The sequence below is a fragment of the Bos indicus x Bos taurus genome, chromosome 4, assembly GCF_003369695.1.
Source record: "Bos indicus x Bos taurus breed Angus x Brahman F1 hybrid chromosome 4, Bos_hybrid_MaternalHap_v2.0, whole genome shotgun sequence".
NCBI lineage: Eukaryota > Metazoa > Chordata > Mammalia > Artiodactyla > Bovidae > Bos > Bos indicus x Bos taurus.
The window spans coordinates 64,390,132-64,407,062 of record NC_040079.1 but is presented as its reverse complement, the minus strand read 5'-3'; the positions used below and the strand labels follow the sequence as shown (position 1 = coordinate 64,407,062).

The 16,931-nt window shown below is 38.1% G+C and overlaps 1 protein-coding gene across 3 annotated transcripts; it reads left to right on the top strand.

Moving 5' to 3' along the window:
* The first annotated feature begins 886 nt into the window (after window positions 1-886).
* On the top strand, window positions 887-16,322 carry SMIM30 (small integral membrane protein 30). Of its 3 annotated transcripts, XR_003510773.1 has the most exons (4): window positions 887-981; window positions 1,345-1,429; window positions 1,892-2,916; window positions 16,156-16,322. XR_003510773.1 is itself a non-coding variant. In XM_027539575.1 (3 exons), exon 3 carries the CDS (start codon window positions 1,920-1,922, stop codon window positions 2,097-2,099), a length of 180 nt encoding a protein of 59 aa, XP_027395376.1. In that variant the 5' UTR covers window positions 887-981; window positions 1,345-1,429; window positions 1,892-1,919; the 3' UTR covers window positions 2,100-2,764. The 3 variants fall into 3 exon arrangements, 1 of the variants encoding a protein (XP_027395376.1); XM_027539575.1 differs by lacking the exon at window positions 16,156-16,322 and having other exon boundaries at window positions 1,892-2,764; XR_003510774.1 differs by lacking the exon at window positions 16,156-16,322 and having other exon boundaries at window positions 903-981; window positions 1,348-1,429; window positions 1,892-2,764.
* The last annotated feature ends 609 nt before the right edge of the window (window positions 16,323-16,931 follow it).

The window sequence follows — 16,931 nt, the reverse complement described above, 5'->3', positions numbered from 1 at the left end:
TCATGCATTGGAGAAGGAAATGCAACCCACTCCAGTGTTCTTGCCTGGAGAATCCCAGGGACGGGGGAGCCTGGTGGGCTGCCGTCTATGGGGTAACAGAGAGTCAGACACGACTGAAGTGACTTAGCAGCAGTCAGTAAATGAGAGTTCAGAAGACTGGATGACTAGAAAGGTTCAGTAAGGATTTCATAGATTAGATTGCAAGAAAGCCGTTCAGGAAGGGTTCTTATGCAAATAATTTATCCTTATGACTTAAAAGTAATAATTTACAACTTTCCATATTTGGGGATATTTAGGGTGGGTATCACAAACACATGAGTAAGAAGTCTCTAAAGTGTACCATACACTGCACTCCGGAATGAGGAAACTCAGAACTCTAGAACCTGAATCCGAGATCTAAAGAATGTTAACTTGTTTTTCCTTAAACTTCCTGTTTTTCCCTACAAACGTATTAAACACTTTCCAAAACGTCTTATTAATCATATTTTCCCCCACTGCTTAAAAAGAATTAACAAATGTCATAAGACATTTAAAAGATGGTGTCAAAGGATTCCCTCCTTCAAAAATGTTAGAAGCTGCTAGTTTAAATGTATCTGAGAGATTTTCCGCTTTGTTCCAATGATCTCTTCAGACTGAGGTGCATGCATTTCAGTCAAAGGACAAAAATTCTTGTGTGTCTTGAAACCTTTAACAGCATTAAAAAATAAAAGAAAAACACTTGCTGTCATTTTTTGACCTTTTTTTTCAGTGAGCTTCCGTACAAATACACAACACCACTTTACCAGTAACAGGCTTGGCCACGTGAGGAAACCCTGGAGCTCGCCTCTTCGCGTCACCGGTACAGCCGGACCGTCATCCCACAGCCAGTTACATGGAAGCGCGCCGGAGAACCCTGGGAGTTGTGGGCACCGGGGATTGTGGGAAATGTAGTTTGGAGACATCGCCCTGCTCACCATTTCTGTAATGGCTGCTTCCTTGAAGGTAATGTACGAGCTTGTCTCCGAAGGCTCCTTAGCTTGCCCAGTGTATTTGTCAAACGGGGCAAATTTGCACCTTGCCGGGCCAAAGCAGGGATTCTTTTTAAAGTCTTACTTTCAAGTCCTGGGACGAACTTGGTTTTCGGTTGACTTTTTCTTTTTTTTTTTTTTTTAGCTTTTTCTTTATAGGCGAACAAACGAACTTTTAAATCTAGTTCCCGTTTGAACAAACTGTTTGTCTTTAGTTTTTACCCATTCTTCTCCCTTCCATACAACCTCCCCGCTCTGCGCTGACTCTAGATGCCTCTTTAAAATAATAATAATTAATAATGTGTAATTTTTAAATCCTGCTACGCCCCTCTGATAGTAGGCGCTGTCACGTGGAATCTCTTAGCCTCTGCATCCGGAGCTGCTGGAAGGGAGTCAGATAGAATTCAGTACCGCTTTCTTTGGTAAGTCTTAACTATTTCCCCACGACTTCACAGCTATATGTTGTTTGACTTTGCTAGATTTGTCTGCATTTCCTGGATGGGAGAGGTCCTAAGAAAATATAATTTTCACTCTCTAGGACAATTTCCAAGTTACTGTCTTGTGCATCATCATCTATCTTTCTTATGTTCTACTGTTCAATTTCTGTTTTGTTGATACCCATAGTGTTGGCCTTATACAGTGTGGAAAAATCGCTGGAGTCAGGAAATTATCATGAGAAAGGGAGATGAGCCTCAAATGACTATCTTTAATTACCATTTACTTCCCAAAGGTTCTTTCACCATAAAATGAGATGAGTCTGAATATAATTTATAGGCCCTAATTGAAAAGGTTGCATGAACTGTTACTTATCATGTATTCATATTGTCATGTGAAAAGGTTGGAATTTTTAATGATTCCTTTTTTTTCCATGTTTTAATTTATAGAGATCATCCTTCAAGAACCAGCCACATCATGATCTCAGTTTCAACACAGTTGTTCCTAGTCCTCTTTTCATTGCTTTTGGTGCTGCCTGTTGTTGAAGCAGTAGAAGCCGGAGATGCAATTGCTCTCTTGTTAGGTGTGATTCTCAGTATTACAGGCATTTGTGCTTGTTTGGGGGTGTATGCACGAAAAAGAAATGGACAGATATGACTTTGAAGGGCCTCCTGAATCAAACCTTCCTCTGAAAACCTTTGTGCTATTGAGTTTCAGAACTGAGCTTTGGTGTCTGAAAGTTCCCAAGAAACAGTTAATAGAGAAGTTTCAATTTATTGGGTATTTTCCTATAAAAAGGAACAAATTGATATACTGTGTTAAAGGTAAAACAACATGTTTTTGTCACAACAGATAATGCACTGGAAAATGCCATCTGTAATTTGCATTTGCTGAAATTTGCATAAGTAATATTTCATAGTTTCAGAATTCTCAGTAGGAAGAAAGAAACTCTTGCCCAGAATCCTAGGAAATTGCCACTGTTCAGTTATAATCACTGCCTCCTGCATCATTGAGGAATTTTTCTCCATATTTTTATTGGATTTTTGTTTTGTTATCTCCAAGTTAGTACTGTACCTAGACATTAAATACAGTTGGTCAGAAATTAAAACTTATCTCTGTGTGGGAAAAAGTTCAGAAAATGTATTCAATGTATCTAACATTGAAATGGAGAGAAGATTTAATGTAAAAAAAATACTTTATATTGACATTGAAATGGAGAAGAGATTTATTGTTTAACAAAAACAAAAAATGTTTATATTAATTAAGTAACATCTCCATGGTGAGAAATACTATGTTAAGTATAAACCTATTATGTAAGTTAATTTGTGGTGTCCATTTCTGTTTATTTCAGACTGTTTTTATCTCTGTGAAGTTTTTATGAACTAAGTGGAGACGAGTAGATGCCTTATCTTAACTGATGACTCCAGCTTTTAGAGATATAATCAGTGAAAAATGAGAAATGGGCAGCATCAAGGTAGGGAAGAGGCCCCTGGTAGAGAATCCACAGATGCAGAAGGCAAATGTTATTATGGCATGTACTGATTTACACACAAGCCACATGAGGCACACTCTTCCTTGCTACTTAAAGTGTCCTCGGCAGCAGCAGTATCACCTTAGGACTTGTTAAAACTGCAGTCTTAGGCCCCCTCCACCCCACCCCCAACCAATTGAATCAGAATCTGCTTTTGTTTCAAGAACCCAGCATAACTTTATACACATTCAAGTTTAAGAAGATTGCTTTAACTTGTTTGAATGCAAGGATCAAACAAGTTGATAAAAACCGTTAGATTCCCAGGTTCCTCTCCTGGTTGCATTGTAGGTTGCGGTATGGAATTCTTTGTTTAACAAGGGACCACAGTGATTCCTTTGACTGTAGATACAGCCAACATAGAATTGTATGAGTAAATCAAACTGCTCTGGGGTCTTAATGAAAGGTGGTCACATTTTTTTCCTAAACTAATGCATTATCCAATCTCTAGCTCTCCAGGTAACATTGGGAGCCTTAATTTTGATCAGAAAACAGGCAATAACAATCTAAAATCCTTTGTATGCATTTCTCCAGGTATGAGCTGACCTGGCTTGCATGAAGGATTTGGTGGGGGATACAAAGAATGAGGGACAGCCACACACTGAAGACAGAAACCACATGGATCTGTTTTTGTCATAGCTGTTTTGTTTTTCCCACCAAAGAAAACAGTCTTTTATCTGATAAATTGGCTGTTATACATTGAGTAATAGAAATTTTTTTTAATTTTTATTGGAGTTCAGTTGATTTACAACAGAACTTTTTTGCATGTCTTTTTTTTTTTAAGATGGAAAAAGAAATGCAGCTTGTGGGACAGTTTGTCCTAGCTCTTACATACCAGCCTACTGGTATACCTATACCAGCCTACTGGTACTGAGGTAAAGAGGCTGTTGCTGTATCCTTGTATGTCTGAACTTTTCCATTGTCATTGGAAGAAATCCTACCTAAAGTACAGGAAAGCCTGTTTTTATCTTTACTAGAGGCTCAAGTGGCATAAGACAGTTCATAAAACAGCTTTAAAGGTAGAGGAAACCTAATGCTTGCTTGTGTGCATGCTCAGTCATATCTGAGTCTGGGACCCCATGGACTATAGCCCGCCAGGCTGGGTTTCCCTGGTGGCTCAGCGGTAAAGAATCCATCTGCTAGTGCAGGAGACTCAGGTTTGATCCCTGGGTCAGAAAGATCCCCTGGAGAAAGAAATGACAACCCACCCTAGTATTCTTGCCTGGGAAATCCCATGAACAGAGGAGCCTCAGGGGCTATAGTCCCTGGGGTGGCAAAGAATCAGACATGACTTAGCATTGGACAGAGACCATCAGTCATGCCCTACTCTGACCCCATGCACTGTTGCCCTCCAGGCTCCTCTGTCCATGGGATTCTCCAGACAAGAATACTGGAGTAGGTTGTCATTTTCTCTTCCAGGAGGATCTTCCCAACCCAGGAATCGAATCCATGTCTCCTGCTTTGGCAAGTGTATTCTTTACCACTGAGCCACCTGGAAAGTCTTAAAATACATTTTAAATCACAGTGCATTGGTTATTTAGTCACCAACAGATAGTATTTTTTTAATGTTCAAAATAAGGTTATAGGCAAACATTCTTTAATGAGCCTGTGTTTCTACAAGTGCCTAAAAGGAATTAGAAACTGCCATTTTTCTATTTTCTCCTTAATAATAGAGAATTGTGAGGCGACTTTCAGTAATTCTGATGTATATGATGAGAAATACCTTCTCTAGTTCTTTCTATCTAGGTTGGAGTATATGATTTTTCTTGAAAAGAGCAGAAACTCTTATGGTCTCTAAAGGTTTTGTGAGCCACCAGCTGTCTTAAGAATCTGATGAAAGCCATGGTCGTTTCCCTAGAAAAATGCATATACATGCTGGCATCTTTTGATTAATTTCAGGGAGTTCACAGAGCTGAAGCTCATCTAGAAATCCCAAATTACAAAATTTGCTGTTTCCTTTTTTTTTTTTTTTCTAGTTTCCTTATAATTCTGAGATTCTTTCACTTGCTCTGAGGGTAATACCTGCTGTGGAGCAATTACAGGAAGAATGGGATTAGCAGATGTCCCCTGGGTGCCCAGCATAATTTGTAGACATCTAGTAAATGCTCTGTACATATTAGCTTGTTTGAGTCAAGTTAAAAAGACTAATAGCTAAAATCAGCAAGAAATGCTGGTTGCCGACCCATTCATCCAATGCCAAAAATCAGTGCCTCTCCTGTATCATTTCTCTCTGGTGCTTTCAAATTGTTTTTTTCTCCTTTCGTAGTTTTTAAAAGGTGATGTATATGTCTTGGCATAAATATCTTTGGGTTTATCCTGTTTGAGATTCACTCAACTTGAACCTACAGATTTGTGTCTTTTACCCAAATTTAGGTGATTTTTAGCCATTATTTTTTCAAATGCTCTGTCAACCATATCTACTTCTTTCCTTCTGGGATTCTGCCTTATAACTGCCAGACAGAGGTAAAAGTCCTAGGGGAACCTCTTTACTGTTCCTTGCTTGCCATCCACTGACCCTGCAGATAGGGTACCTTGTGCTTACTAGGAGGGAGAAGAAGTTCAGGCTCCCTGCATAGTCTCCAGTGGCCCATGGCCATGTCTAAGCACGTGACATTTCTGGGTCACCAGCTTTTCCAGTCCTACTCAGAGATCTATGAGACAAAAAGAAAATCTAGAGAATTCATACCATATTTTCTGTTCCTGAGGTCGCTAGTTAGTCTGCCTTCTTCCAAATTGTATATACATTTTATAAATAATATCTGAGATTTTTAGCTATATTTAGCAGTAGAAATGGAGAAGGCAATGGCACCCCACTCCAGTACTCTTGCCTGGAAACTCCTATGGATGGAGGAGCCTGGTAGGCTGCAGTCCATGGGGTCACTAAGAGTTGGACACGACTGAGTGACTTCCCTTTCACTTTTCACTTTCATGCATTGGAGAAGGAAATGGCAACCCACTCCAGTGTTCTTGCCTGGAGAATCCCAGGGACGGGGGAGCCTGGTGGGCTGCCGTCTATGAGGTCGCATAGAGTCGGACACGAATGAAGCGACTTAGCAGCAGCAGCAGCAGTAGAAATAGGAAAAAAGAGGCCTAGTGCATCTTCCTGGAAGTCCAAGTCTCCTCGGTGCATATTTAAAGAGTGAGGGATAAAAGCACCAGGTAAACCATCGATTCAAGGAATTTTTACTCAGAGACCTTGGTCCTGTGATCGCTCACATTTACCCTCCCCTTTTCACCCATCAAATAGTATATTATTACTTTTACCCGATAAGCTCAGTCAAGAATGCAGGAGTACAGATGAAGTTTACAAAATGATCTGTATCCATGCTTTGTCTCAGCATTGCCAGTGCAAATGGCAACTTTTTAAAAAAACTGTACCAAATATACCAACTGTGAAGGAACCAACTAGGCCTAGGAAATCTCGGTAGCTACATGTCACATGCACCTTCACCCTCTTAGTCTTTCTAAGCTCTGCAGAAGTTTGTCAAATGCCATGTCCAACTTTGAGTGTAAGAAAAGTGTAGCTATATTAGCCTGTGGCACATAATGAAGGGAGAATTCTCTGAATAGGAGCAAATCTCCAAACCAATCTCTCCCCAGAAACACATATCAGCCTCTTTGGTGGTATCACAATAGGGATTAAGAGCCCAAGCTCTGGAATCCAGTCGATCTCAATAGATAGCCAGATTCCATCACTTAAAATGTGATCTTGGACAAGTCAATTTCTTTTAAATTTCTGCCTCCCTATCTGGTTAAATGAGGAAAAATATTACTTCCCTCATAGATAGGTGAGGAATACATGAAATAAGGACTATTAAAGACCTGGCATGCTGGATGTTGTTATAATTGATATTTGGGGACAGTTTCTAGACACAAGGTGAGGGTGGGAAACTACTAGCCTCAATTTTGTGCTTATATATAAAGAGGGTATCTTTAGGAAGTTATAGAAACAACCCTTATTAAACAGTTCATTTATATTTTAATTTTGACATTTTCTTTGAGTCCGTTTTCTTTATTATAGTTTCTCTCATCATTATAAGCTTACAAATTGCTAAAACTCAAAGATATCTATAAAGAAAAGAAAATTTGGCTTCTCTAAAGTTTCCTCGGGCCATCTTATCTGTACCTGAGTCTCTTGAGAAAAAGAAAAAGGAAAAAAAGAAAATTGAATCCACTTTAGTAATTCCTAACATGCTCAACCATGGGTCTTTTCTAAGTGATATAATGAAAGCTTAGCAACTGCCCAGATCATTTAAGGAGATGCAAGAAATTTGCCTCTGTCTTTCAGGAAAATAGAAAATCTAGTCCATATTCCATCAAGAAAAATATTCTTAACATATCTCATTGGAAGTCATAAATATATAAGCACCATAAAATGTGTTTAATGTTTGTTTCCTACATGGGGAGTGTGGAGGAAGCTCTTATTTTAACTTATGAACCCCAAAGAGAATTTTTATTCCTAGGTGAGAATACGCCCAAATCAATAAATATGTGTACAGAATAGCACATTTAAGATTTTATTTTTCCTAATTTTTAGTAACATCATTTTTCTGAATTGCTTCTGTGATTAACTAGTATACATTTAACATCTAAAAACAAAAGGCAGACCAGAAAAATATGACTGCTATAAAATGCTAAAATGTGATTTGTAGTATGAAAGCCACAATACCCCTTTCACAAATATTTGCACTGAATCTACTGTATATGGGTGAGTAAAATTTTGGAAATATTGGCACCTGATAATGTGAAATAAAATTATGAAATTTTATATACAAGAGAATTTATTTTTAAAGGGCTAATCATGAAGTACTTTGTTAAACATGGGAATTATAAATACCATATTTCTCAATGTTAATCAAGATAATTATGCTCTGGATAAATGTATGTAGATCACTTAACAAAATAATTTAGAAGCAAACATGATGGCCAAGACCAGAAACTGTAACATTCCATTTCAGATGATTTGTCAGAACAGCTCTTTCATTTTGCCACAGAAATTACCAGGGCATTGTGATAACCTACATAAAACAATTTTATGGGTCCTATGATGACATGTGCCCACTTTCACTTGTTTAGTCAACATTTTTTTAAGACATCATCAGTACAATGTAGAAAGAAATTAATCAACTACCAGGCAATTGACCTTGAGCCAATAACTTAATCACAATTTTTTCATCTATAAAATTAGCCATCAGTAATCTCTAAAAGGCGTCCTAATGATAGAAATGTGTTGCTCCATATAAAGAGTTTTCCTAATTTCAAAAACAACAAGGTCTAATGAGTTAAAAATACTGTAATTACCCATTTTCATATGGCAGCATGAGGAGGAGTTCCTCTTCAAATTCCTCAGTGAAAACTAGTCTAGTCATTTGGTACATTTTTGGATTTCAATTTAGTGAAGCGGGGGCAGTTCATTTTCTGAACTGAACGAGTATGATTAGGGATTGTCTCAAGAAGGAAGAATAAAAACAAACGGTAGCCCTGCCACTCCCACTCACAGCAAACAGCACACACACTAACTGAAGTCAACTAGGCAGGATCCAGGAACAAGCAACCTTGAAATTTCATGTTCTCAGTCCCTATGGCACTGCTGGGGAGACTCAGCTATTAGACACATCTTCCCAGTGGCCAAGACACATCCAAGAGGGTGTGTGGCCCCTTCCTCTCCCTCACACCCCACATCCAGTCCATCTCTTAAGTCTTACGGAGCCCACCTCCAAACTCTGCCTAGAATCACCCACTTCTCTCCATCCTCAAGGCTCCTACCCAAGTTCAGACCACCATCATGATATGGATGAGATCCACAGCAACCTCTTGTCTTCTGACCTCCCATTTTAACCCTCTGCAATCTTTTCTAAACACAACAACCATGGTAAACTTCTTAAAACACAGATCTGATCCTGTTACATACCAACTCAAAGCTCATTAGCAGATTTCTTAGTTTTATGAAATCCTTAATGAATCTTGGCTTCCCTTGTAGCTCAGTCAGTAAAGAATCTGCCTGCAGTGCAGGAGTCCCGGGTTCAATCCCTGGGTTGGGAAGATCCCCTGGAGAAGGAAATGGCAACCCACTCCAGTATCCTTGCTTGGAAAATCTCATGGACACAGGAGCCTGATGGGCTGCAGTCCATGGGGTCACAAAGAGTCGGGCACGACTGAGCGACCAGCACTTAACACTTACTTAAACCTCAGCACTATTAATGTACCCTATTTTCTCCCCTATTTTCCCAGTCTCCTCTAGGACCATGACCCTCAGTCTATTTTACATTCTAGCTTTCAGCCACATTAAAGCTTTTCCCTTCCCAGAAAGCACCATGTATGTTCCTCTCCTCTCTCTCTTTCTACCCACCTTTACCACTATTCTCTTTGTCTGCATATTCCTTACTCTGCCTGGCCTAGTTTTCCCGGTTCATCTGCTTTATTCCTAATGTCTTAGACTTAAGCAGCACTTCTTTAGGATGTCTTCCCTGATCCATCCTCTCCAAACTATGCAGCCCACTGTATGCTCACACAGCATTCTTTACATATCCATCAGGCACTCTGTATTTGAATCTCTACTTATCTCAACCAAACTCAACCCCATCAGGACAGGGACTATATCATTAATTTACTGTTGTATTCCTATTTTCAAGTACAATGCCTGTCAAATATTAATTGCTGCTCACTTAATCAATGTATTCATGATACTGAGCTAATATATTAAAGGGATGCCCCAGCCAAGAATACACAGTGGACCATGGCATCCTCTCACTTGCGTGTGCCCTTACTGTCCTCAGTACAGTGCTACCAGCCTTTCAGATTTTGCCCAGGACGGCTCTGGGAGTCATTGCAAGGTCTTAACATTTTCTTGAACATCTAAATTATAATTACAGAACATAATTTTAATAAGTTTTAATATGTAGTGTAGTTAGTTGACCTGAATGACTGGAAACATTATAAAATCTTGCATGTGTGTACATGTTTAATGACATGTCTAATTTAGTTTAGAAAGAATCCACTATTTTGAAACACAAGGTGATCTCCTCTGTTTCCTTCTCAATTTCTTTATTCATACTGCTGGAATTACCATAGTCAAATGCCTTGCCATGCCTCCATGCTTACATTTCATTTGCTTTATAAGTGTCCTCTTCTCCATGAAGTCTTTCCCAAAAGGAGTTAATATCTGTCTTCCAGAGTCCATAGTTCAGTGCTCATACCTGTACTACTGCACTTCTTGTAGTCTTGTTTTATGATTATTTAGATACTTATTGTCCCTTTTGTACCTACCACCAGCCCCACCAACCCCTCCCATTCACATCCATCCCTGCCCTTGTCACCTTTATCTTAAATTTCTTGAAATCAAGATTGTGTCTTTTATCATTGTAAATACTAACATATCTTGTCTATGCTATTAGAAGTTTCAGTAAGTACTTATTATTTGTGCATTGAATTTATTTCCTAAGTAATCCTGAAGAAGAAATTAAATGGTAGCACTGAATAAACAAGCCTATATGCTAATAAATGTATGATATTGAAACTAATGTTACTGCTTTTTAATAATATTGCAGGTTGGGAGTTTTTACACACAAATGTGTGAACTCTATCTGAAAGCAGTTCATGTTTACTCTAAATGTCATCCATTGAAAAACATCCACTGTGAAGTAATCACAAGACAGTTGTAAACACATTAGTTCTTAGGTTAGGCTACCATAGGTGATATCAAAGCCTACATTTCATTTTCATTTGGATGAGAAGCCTTTATCGACAAAAATTTAAAAAGAGAAAAAATACCTGAAGCTCAAAATCTTTCTATGTTTCCAAAGATAACTCTCAAATAAAGTCCCAAATAGGGTTCTACTTTTCACCCTTAGTCATGGCAAGTGGATCAGGTAACTCCTCTATTTTTCACCTTGCTGTTGTGTTGGAACTTTGACTTGAGCCCTGTGACTTTCCACTTCTAAAGAGTAAATCAATTCAGTGCTCAGGTATCACTAAAGGTACAAAGAAGCAATGAAAGTCATTTTAAAAAATATCAACAATATCATTGGCAGCTGAGCACTGTGAATAAGGTCGTGAGTGCTCAGTTGCTCAGTTGTGTCTGACTTTTTGCAACCCCATGGGCTATAGCCTGCCAGGCTCCTCTGTCCATAGGATTATCCAGGCAAGAATACTACAGTAGGTTGCCATTCCAGAAATAGAAACAACAACCACTTGGGGAGCTAACTTTTTAATTGTCTGAGAGCTCTGTACTCTCATATTTTATAGATGAAGACACTAATGCTTGGAGAGAGAAGTTACTTGGAGAAGTAAAGTTACACAGTTTGATATAATGAATGACAAGTGACTTCAAAGTAACAAATAATTTTTTCCTATAACTTCTAAGCCAAATTAACTGGTTGTTACACTTTGTCATGTTTTACTTTTTTAACTAAAAAAATTACAAAACAGCATGAAATAATGATATGGTATAGTAACAAAATGATCCATACCAGCTGTCCTTGGTAAAACCATTCTCACTTTTCCATGCCACTTTTCACAAGTTTAACAAAACTGTGATAGAGCATACCTACCATTTTGTTTTCCAGCATTTGTTTAACATTTAAGTGCTTAATGGATATTTTAACAACCAAATAATATTCCATCCCATACATTTGCTATCATTTATTCAAAAACAAATGTTTAAATAATGCTGGGCATGTCAGTGCTATCCAACATCTTGCCATTTTTTGATAACACTATACTGCAATAAGAAAAAAGGCAGTTCTTATCAGTTGCCAAATAGATATTCATATCCTTTGAACCAGCCTGGAATTAACCTTCCTGGTGGCTCAGTTGGTAAAGAATCCACCTGCAATGTGGAGACCTGGGTTTGATTCCTGGGTTGGGAAGATCCCCTGGAGAAGGGAATGGCTACCCACTCCAGTATTCTAGCCTGGAGAATTCCATGGACAGAGGTGCTTGGACAAAGGAGCTGGCAGGCTATAGTCCATGCAGTCACAAAGAGTCAGACACGACTGAGTGACTTTCACACACACACATAGTTGATTTACAATAGTATATTAGTTTCAGGTATATAATACAGTGATTCAGCATTTTTATATATTATACTCCATTTAAAGTTATATTAGCTGTATATCCTTGTAGCTTATTTATTTCATATATAGTAGTTTGTACCTCTTAAAATCCCCTACCACTATCTTGTCCCTCTGCCCTTCCCTCTCTCCACTGGTAACCATTAGTTTGCGCTTTGTATCTGTCTTTTTCTGTTTTCTTATATTCATTCGTTTTAGTTTTTAGATTTTATGTTTAAGTGATAACATACAATATCTGTTTTTCTCTGACTTATTTCACTAAGCAAAATACCCTTCAGATCTATCCATGTTTTTGCAAATGGCAAATTTTCTTTTTTTTTTTTTGTCTTTTCAAATTTTTTTAATCCAAATGAGAAAACCAAGCACAAGAGTTTATCAACAAGGACCAAAACTGGATTAATTTCTAATAAATATACAATTAACATAAGGGACAATTTTGGTCCCCAAGCAGCTAGCTGAACTGTCCAAGAACTATGACACTAAAATGAAAGTAACTTCTTGCAGAGATGACCTGTGACGGGTTGCGGATGGTGAGAGAGCGGAATTTACAAACTTAATCATTTAATTAAAGCACACATCAACTCTTTCAGTATTAATTGCTCCAGTTTTATAATCCAGAAACAGAATCAGGTAAGTGCTCACGCAAATATGTGATGGTGTCAGGATTCCAAACCAGGCTTGATTCCACAGCAATTCTCTTTTCCCTATACCAATATTTCCCAAAGGGTGACCACGCAGCTAATTCACCAACTGAAACTTTTAAAGTTATATTTTAATATTAGATTTTTACTTTATGACTATAGAAACTGTATTAACACACATCTGGCTTTTATGAAAGACAAAAAAAATAATCAAATTTGGTGAAAAATACTAAATAACACTGTAGTTGTTACATAGATTCGGCAAAAATTGTAAAAGGGATTAATGAATAAGTTGACATGACACTATACTAAGACACTTTCCCAGGTAGGAAAAGTACTTGCTTTTATTTCCCTCTCCCAAAATTTAACTGTTTTTAAACAAGAAATGAATTCATGAACATCATTACAATTAACGGTTGATCAGCATATCTGAAAAATACTAACTCTAACACTGTTACCACTGCAAATAATGCCTTTTGGAATTTTTAACATTATTTTTTTATGACTGAGCAGTATTCCATTGTGTTGTTCAGTGACTAAGTTGTGTCCAGTTCTTTGCTACTCCATAGACTGCAACACACCAGGCTTCCCTGTCCTTTACTATCTCCTGGAGTTTGCTCAAATTCATGTCCATTGAGTTGGTGATGCTATCTAACCATCTCATCCTCTGCTGCCTCCTTCTCCTCCTGCCCTCAATCTTTCCCAGCATCAGGGTCTTTTCCAATGAGTCGGCGATTCACATCAGGCAGCCAAAGTGTTGGAGCTTCAACTTTAGCATCCATCCTTCCAATGAACATTCAGGGTTGATTTCCTTTAGTACTGACTGGTTTGATCTCCTTGCTGTACAAAGGATTCTCAAGAGTCTTCTTCAGCATCACAGTTCCAAAGTATCAATTCTTCAGTGTTCAGCCTTCTTTATGGTCCAACTCTCACATCTGTACATGACTCCTGGAAAAACTATATGTGTATGTATGAGTAAATATATACACTGTATCTTCTCTATCCATTCATCTGTTGATGGACATTTCAGTTGCTTCTGTATCTTGGCAATTATAAATGATGCAGCTATTAACATTGGGGTACAGGTATCTTCAAATTAATGTCTTCATTTTCTTCAGATATATACCCAGGAGTGGAATTGCTGGACCATATGGGAATTCTATTTTTAATTGTTTGAGGAATGTCCATACTGTTGTCCATAGTGGGTACACCAGTTTACATTCCCACCAACAGTGTACAAAGGTTCCCTTTCCTGCACATCAGCACCACCATTTGTTATTTGTGGTCTTTTTGATGATAATCATGCTAAGAGGTGTGAAGTAGAAGTTGATTTTTAAATATTAATTTTTAGATAATTCAATAGAAATGTGTACACAAATATATTTATAATAAATCTGTTATCTTGAGTCTCTAAAGAAGCCATATTTTCAAAAATGGAGGATTGGAGAATTCCCTGTGGTCCAGTGGTTAGAACTCTGTGCTTCCAATGCAGGGGGCACAGATTCAATCCCTGGTTGGGGAACAAAGATCCTGCATGGTGCACAGTGTGGCCAAAAACAAAGGAGGATGGTTGAAATTACTGTATATAGTTACTGTATAGTTCCAGAAGTGCTCAAGGTCTAGTTTTATAAAAGATTGTTTGAGACTTCCCTGGTGGCTCAGATGGTAAAGCGTCTGTCTACAATGCGGGAAACCTGGGTTCAATCCCTGGGTTGGGAAGATTCCCTGGAGAAGGAAACAGCAACCCACTCTAGTACTCTTGCCTAGAAAGTCCCATGGACGGAGAAGCTTGATGCAGGCTACTGTCCATGGGGTCGCAAAGAGTCAGGCACGACCGAGCGACTTCACTTCACTTCACTTCACTTGAGATCTAAATGTAGAAGGAAAGGTTTCTACCCAGGAAGAGAAGATAGCAAATCTCTTATTAGAGAAGAGGCCCAGAGTCATTGTGTACTTTTATAATAAGCAATCTATAATTGGGAGCACATGAAGTGAAAAGAAAAATAATTATATGTTCTTGAATATTCATTTTCAAGATGATTTTTTTGTTTTCATAATTGAAATTAAGCATTACTTGTCCAGTGATCCCTACATTTATTAATTGTTAGTGGTCAATAGTAATGATAGCTAACAAGAAAGCATATTAATTTGATCACTATCTGTGTGTGCTCAGTCGTGTCCAACTCTTTGTGACCACATAGACTGTAGCCTGCCAGTCTTCTCTGTCCATGGAATTTTCCAGGCAAGAATACTGGAATGGGTTGCCATTTCCTTCTCCAGAGGATCTTCCCAGCCCAGGGATCAAATCCTCATCTCACGTATTGGTAGGCAGATTCTTTACCACTGTGCCACTTAGGAAGCCCAATTTGATCATTATTAAAATAATAAACAGCAAACCATACAGTGAAGTGTTTCTTTCCTCAGTGTCATTGCTATGTGATAGAAATTTATGGCTAAGAAAGGCCATGTGATATAATGAAAAGAGCACTAAGTGAGGAGTCAAGGAGATAAGGATCCCAGTTCTGGCTGTAATGCAAACAGACTAGAGGTCACTGGGCAGGTCACTTACAAGTTAAGGTGGGTCTCATTTTGTTAATGTGTAAAAGGAAAATATAATCATCCTGAAACCATCCCACCTGTCCTTGGTCCATGGAAAAATTGTCTTCCATGAAACCAGTCCCTGGTGCCAAAAAGGTTGGGGGAACCACTGGCTTAAATGACAAAATAAAGGATTTCATAGTAAATAAGAAATATGATCTATTGTATTTGGTAGCCTGGAAAAAATTCAAGTAGAATCAAAATAAAATTCAAATTAGTAGCATTACCATAAAAATACAGAATCAAAATAAGGAAGGAGCACTTCATGATTTTATATTATGTTCGCAGTTGCTAATCTGTATATGTGTTTTATCTTTCTAAATAAATTGGCATAAAATAGTTTCTATAGTGGTTTTTTATGTGAATGAAAGCACTCTAAGTTCCCCTCCTATCCTTGGGCCTGATAAAGGTTGCCTACATCTCATTGTACTCAAATGACAGAATTCAAAAATAAAAGAAGGCAGGAAGGAAAAAAAAGAGAAAAGAAGAAAGGCAGCTATTCTATTTAAGAGAATGCATTGTCTTTTTAAAAATCTTTTACTATAATGAGTAATTGTATGGATAAAATAAATTTTCACTTATGTTTTTATTTGCTATGAAAGCGAAAAAAAAAAAAGATAAGATACTTGATCCAATTACAAGGCTGTTACAGTGGCTTTAGGGAGAGGCTGGTGGTTTTGTCAAGGGAGCCTCAAGGAGGAACTGATAACCGTTAGACTGTTTTCCTCATACGTCTCTGCTACTCATTTTCTATCTTCTTAATTTTTTTCTTGCTCTTCTGATGCCTTAATGTTCATTTATTCTTGAAGTCTCAGACTTTGGCCTTCTTGTCTGTCTTTCTTAGAAAATTCCTTTCTCCATTTTACTCCCCTCAGAGGATGGCCCCGGGGCTTGCATTTTGGGCAGGCAACTCCAGATGGCTGACCCTGACTCCACACTCCAGTTCAAGACAGAGTAGCATTTATAAATGATGTTATGTGAATGGCTGGCTGTTACTTCATGCTCCTTTGCTAAAATTAAACTTATCTGCCTGTCAAAACTGGATGCTTTGTCTGATCTCTGTCTCTCCCTATGTGTGTCTGTGTGTCTGTGTATGTGTCTGTACCCATCAATCTACTACCAGCCAAGTTTAAACTTGTTCTCCTCTCATATCCAGGCAATAATTCTGACCTATCTTGGTTCTTTCTCATTACAATTCTTTCTGTTGACTGCTCTATCACTCTAGAACTCACACCTGGACCATTTTTCACAAAATCAAATATGAGGGGGTTGTATGGACTAAAGCAGTGTTTTTCACTGTGCTAATTAGACATCTAGGCCCACAGAGCTGACTCGGCAGCTGCCCAATCAAACAGTAAAAGACCAACAGAATATGAGTCCAGCCCCAATCCCACTTTACTCTGAGCTCCACCATTATCTGTTTTATGTGCAAATTCCAAGTATGATCTTATCTGAAAAAAACCTGTGCTATTACCTTAAGGAAGAAAAGTTCCAAAACCACTGTTTTGTGACTTTTTAAGGCCCTTCTTACCTCTAAAATTCAAGTCCTGTGAAATACAGTAATACAATTATTAAGACAGAATTTTTAAAATTCCTAGTTAAACTTCTACTTATTAATGTACATCTTTAGATCAATTCTGGCTCTTGTAAT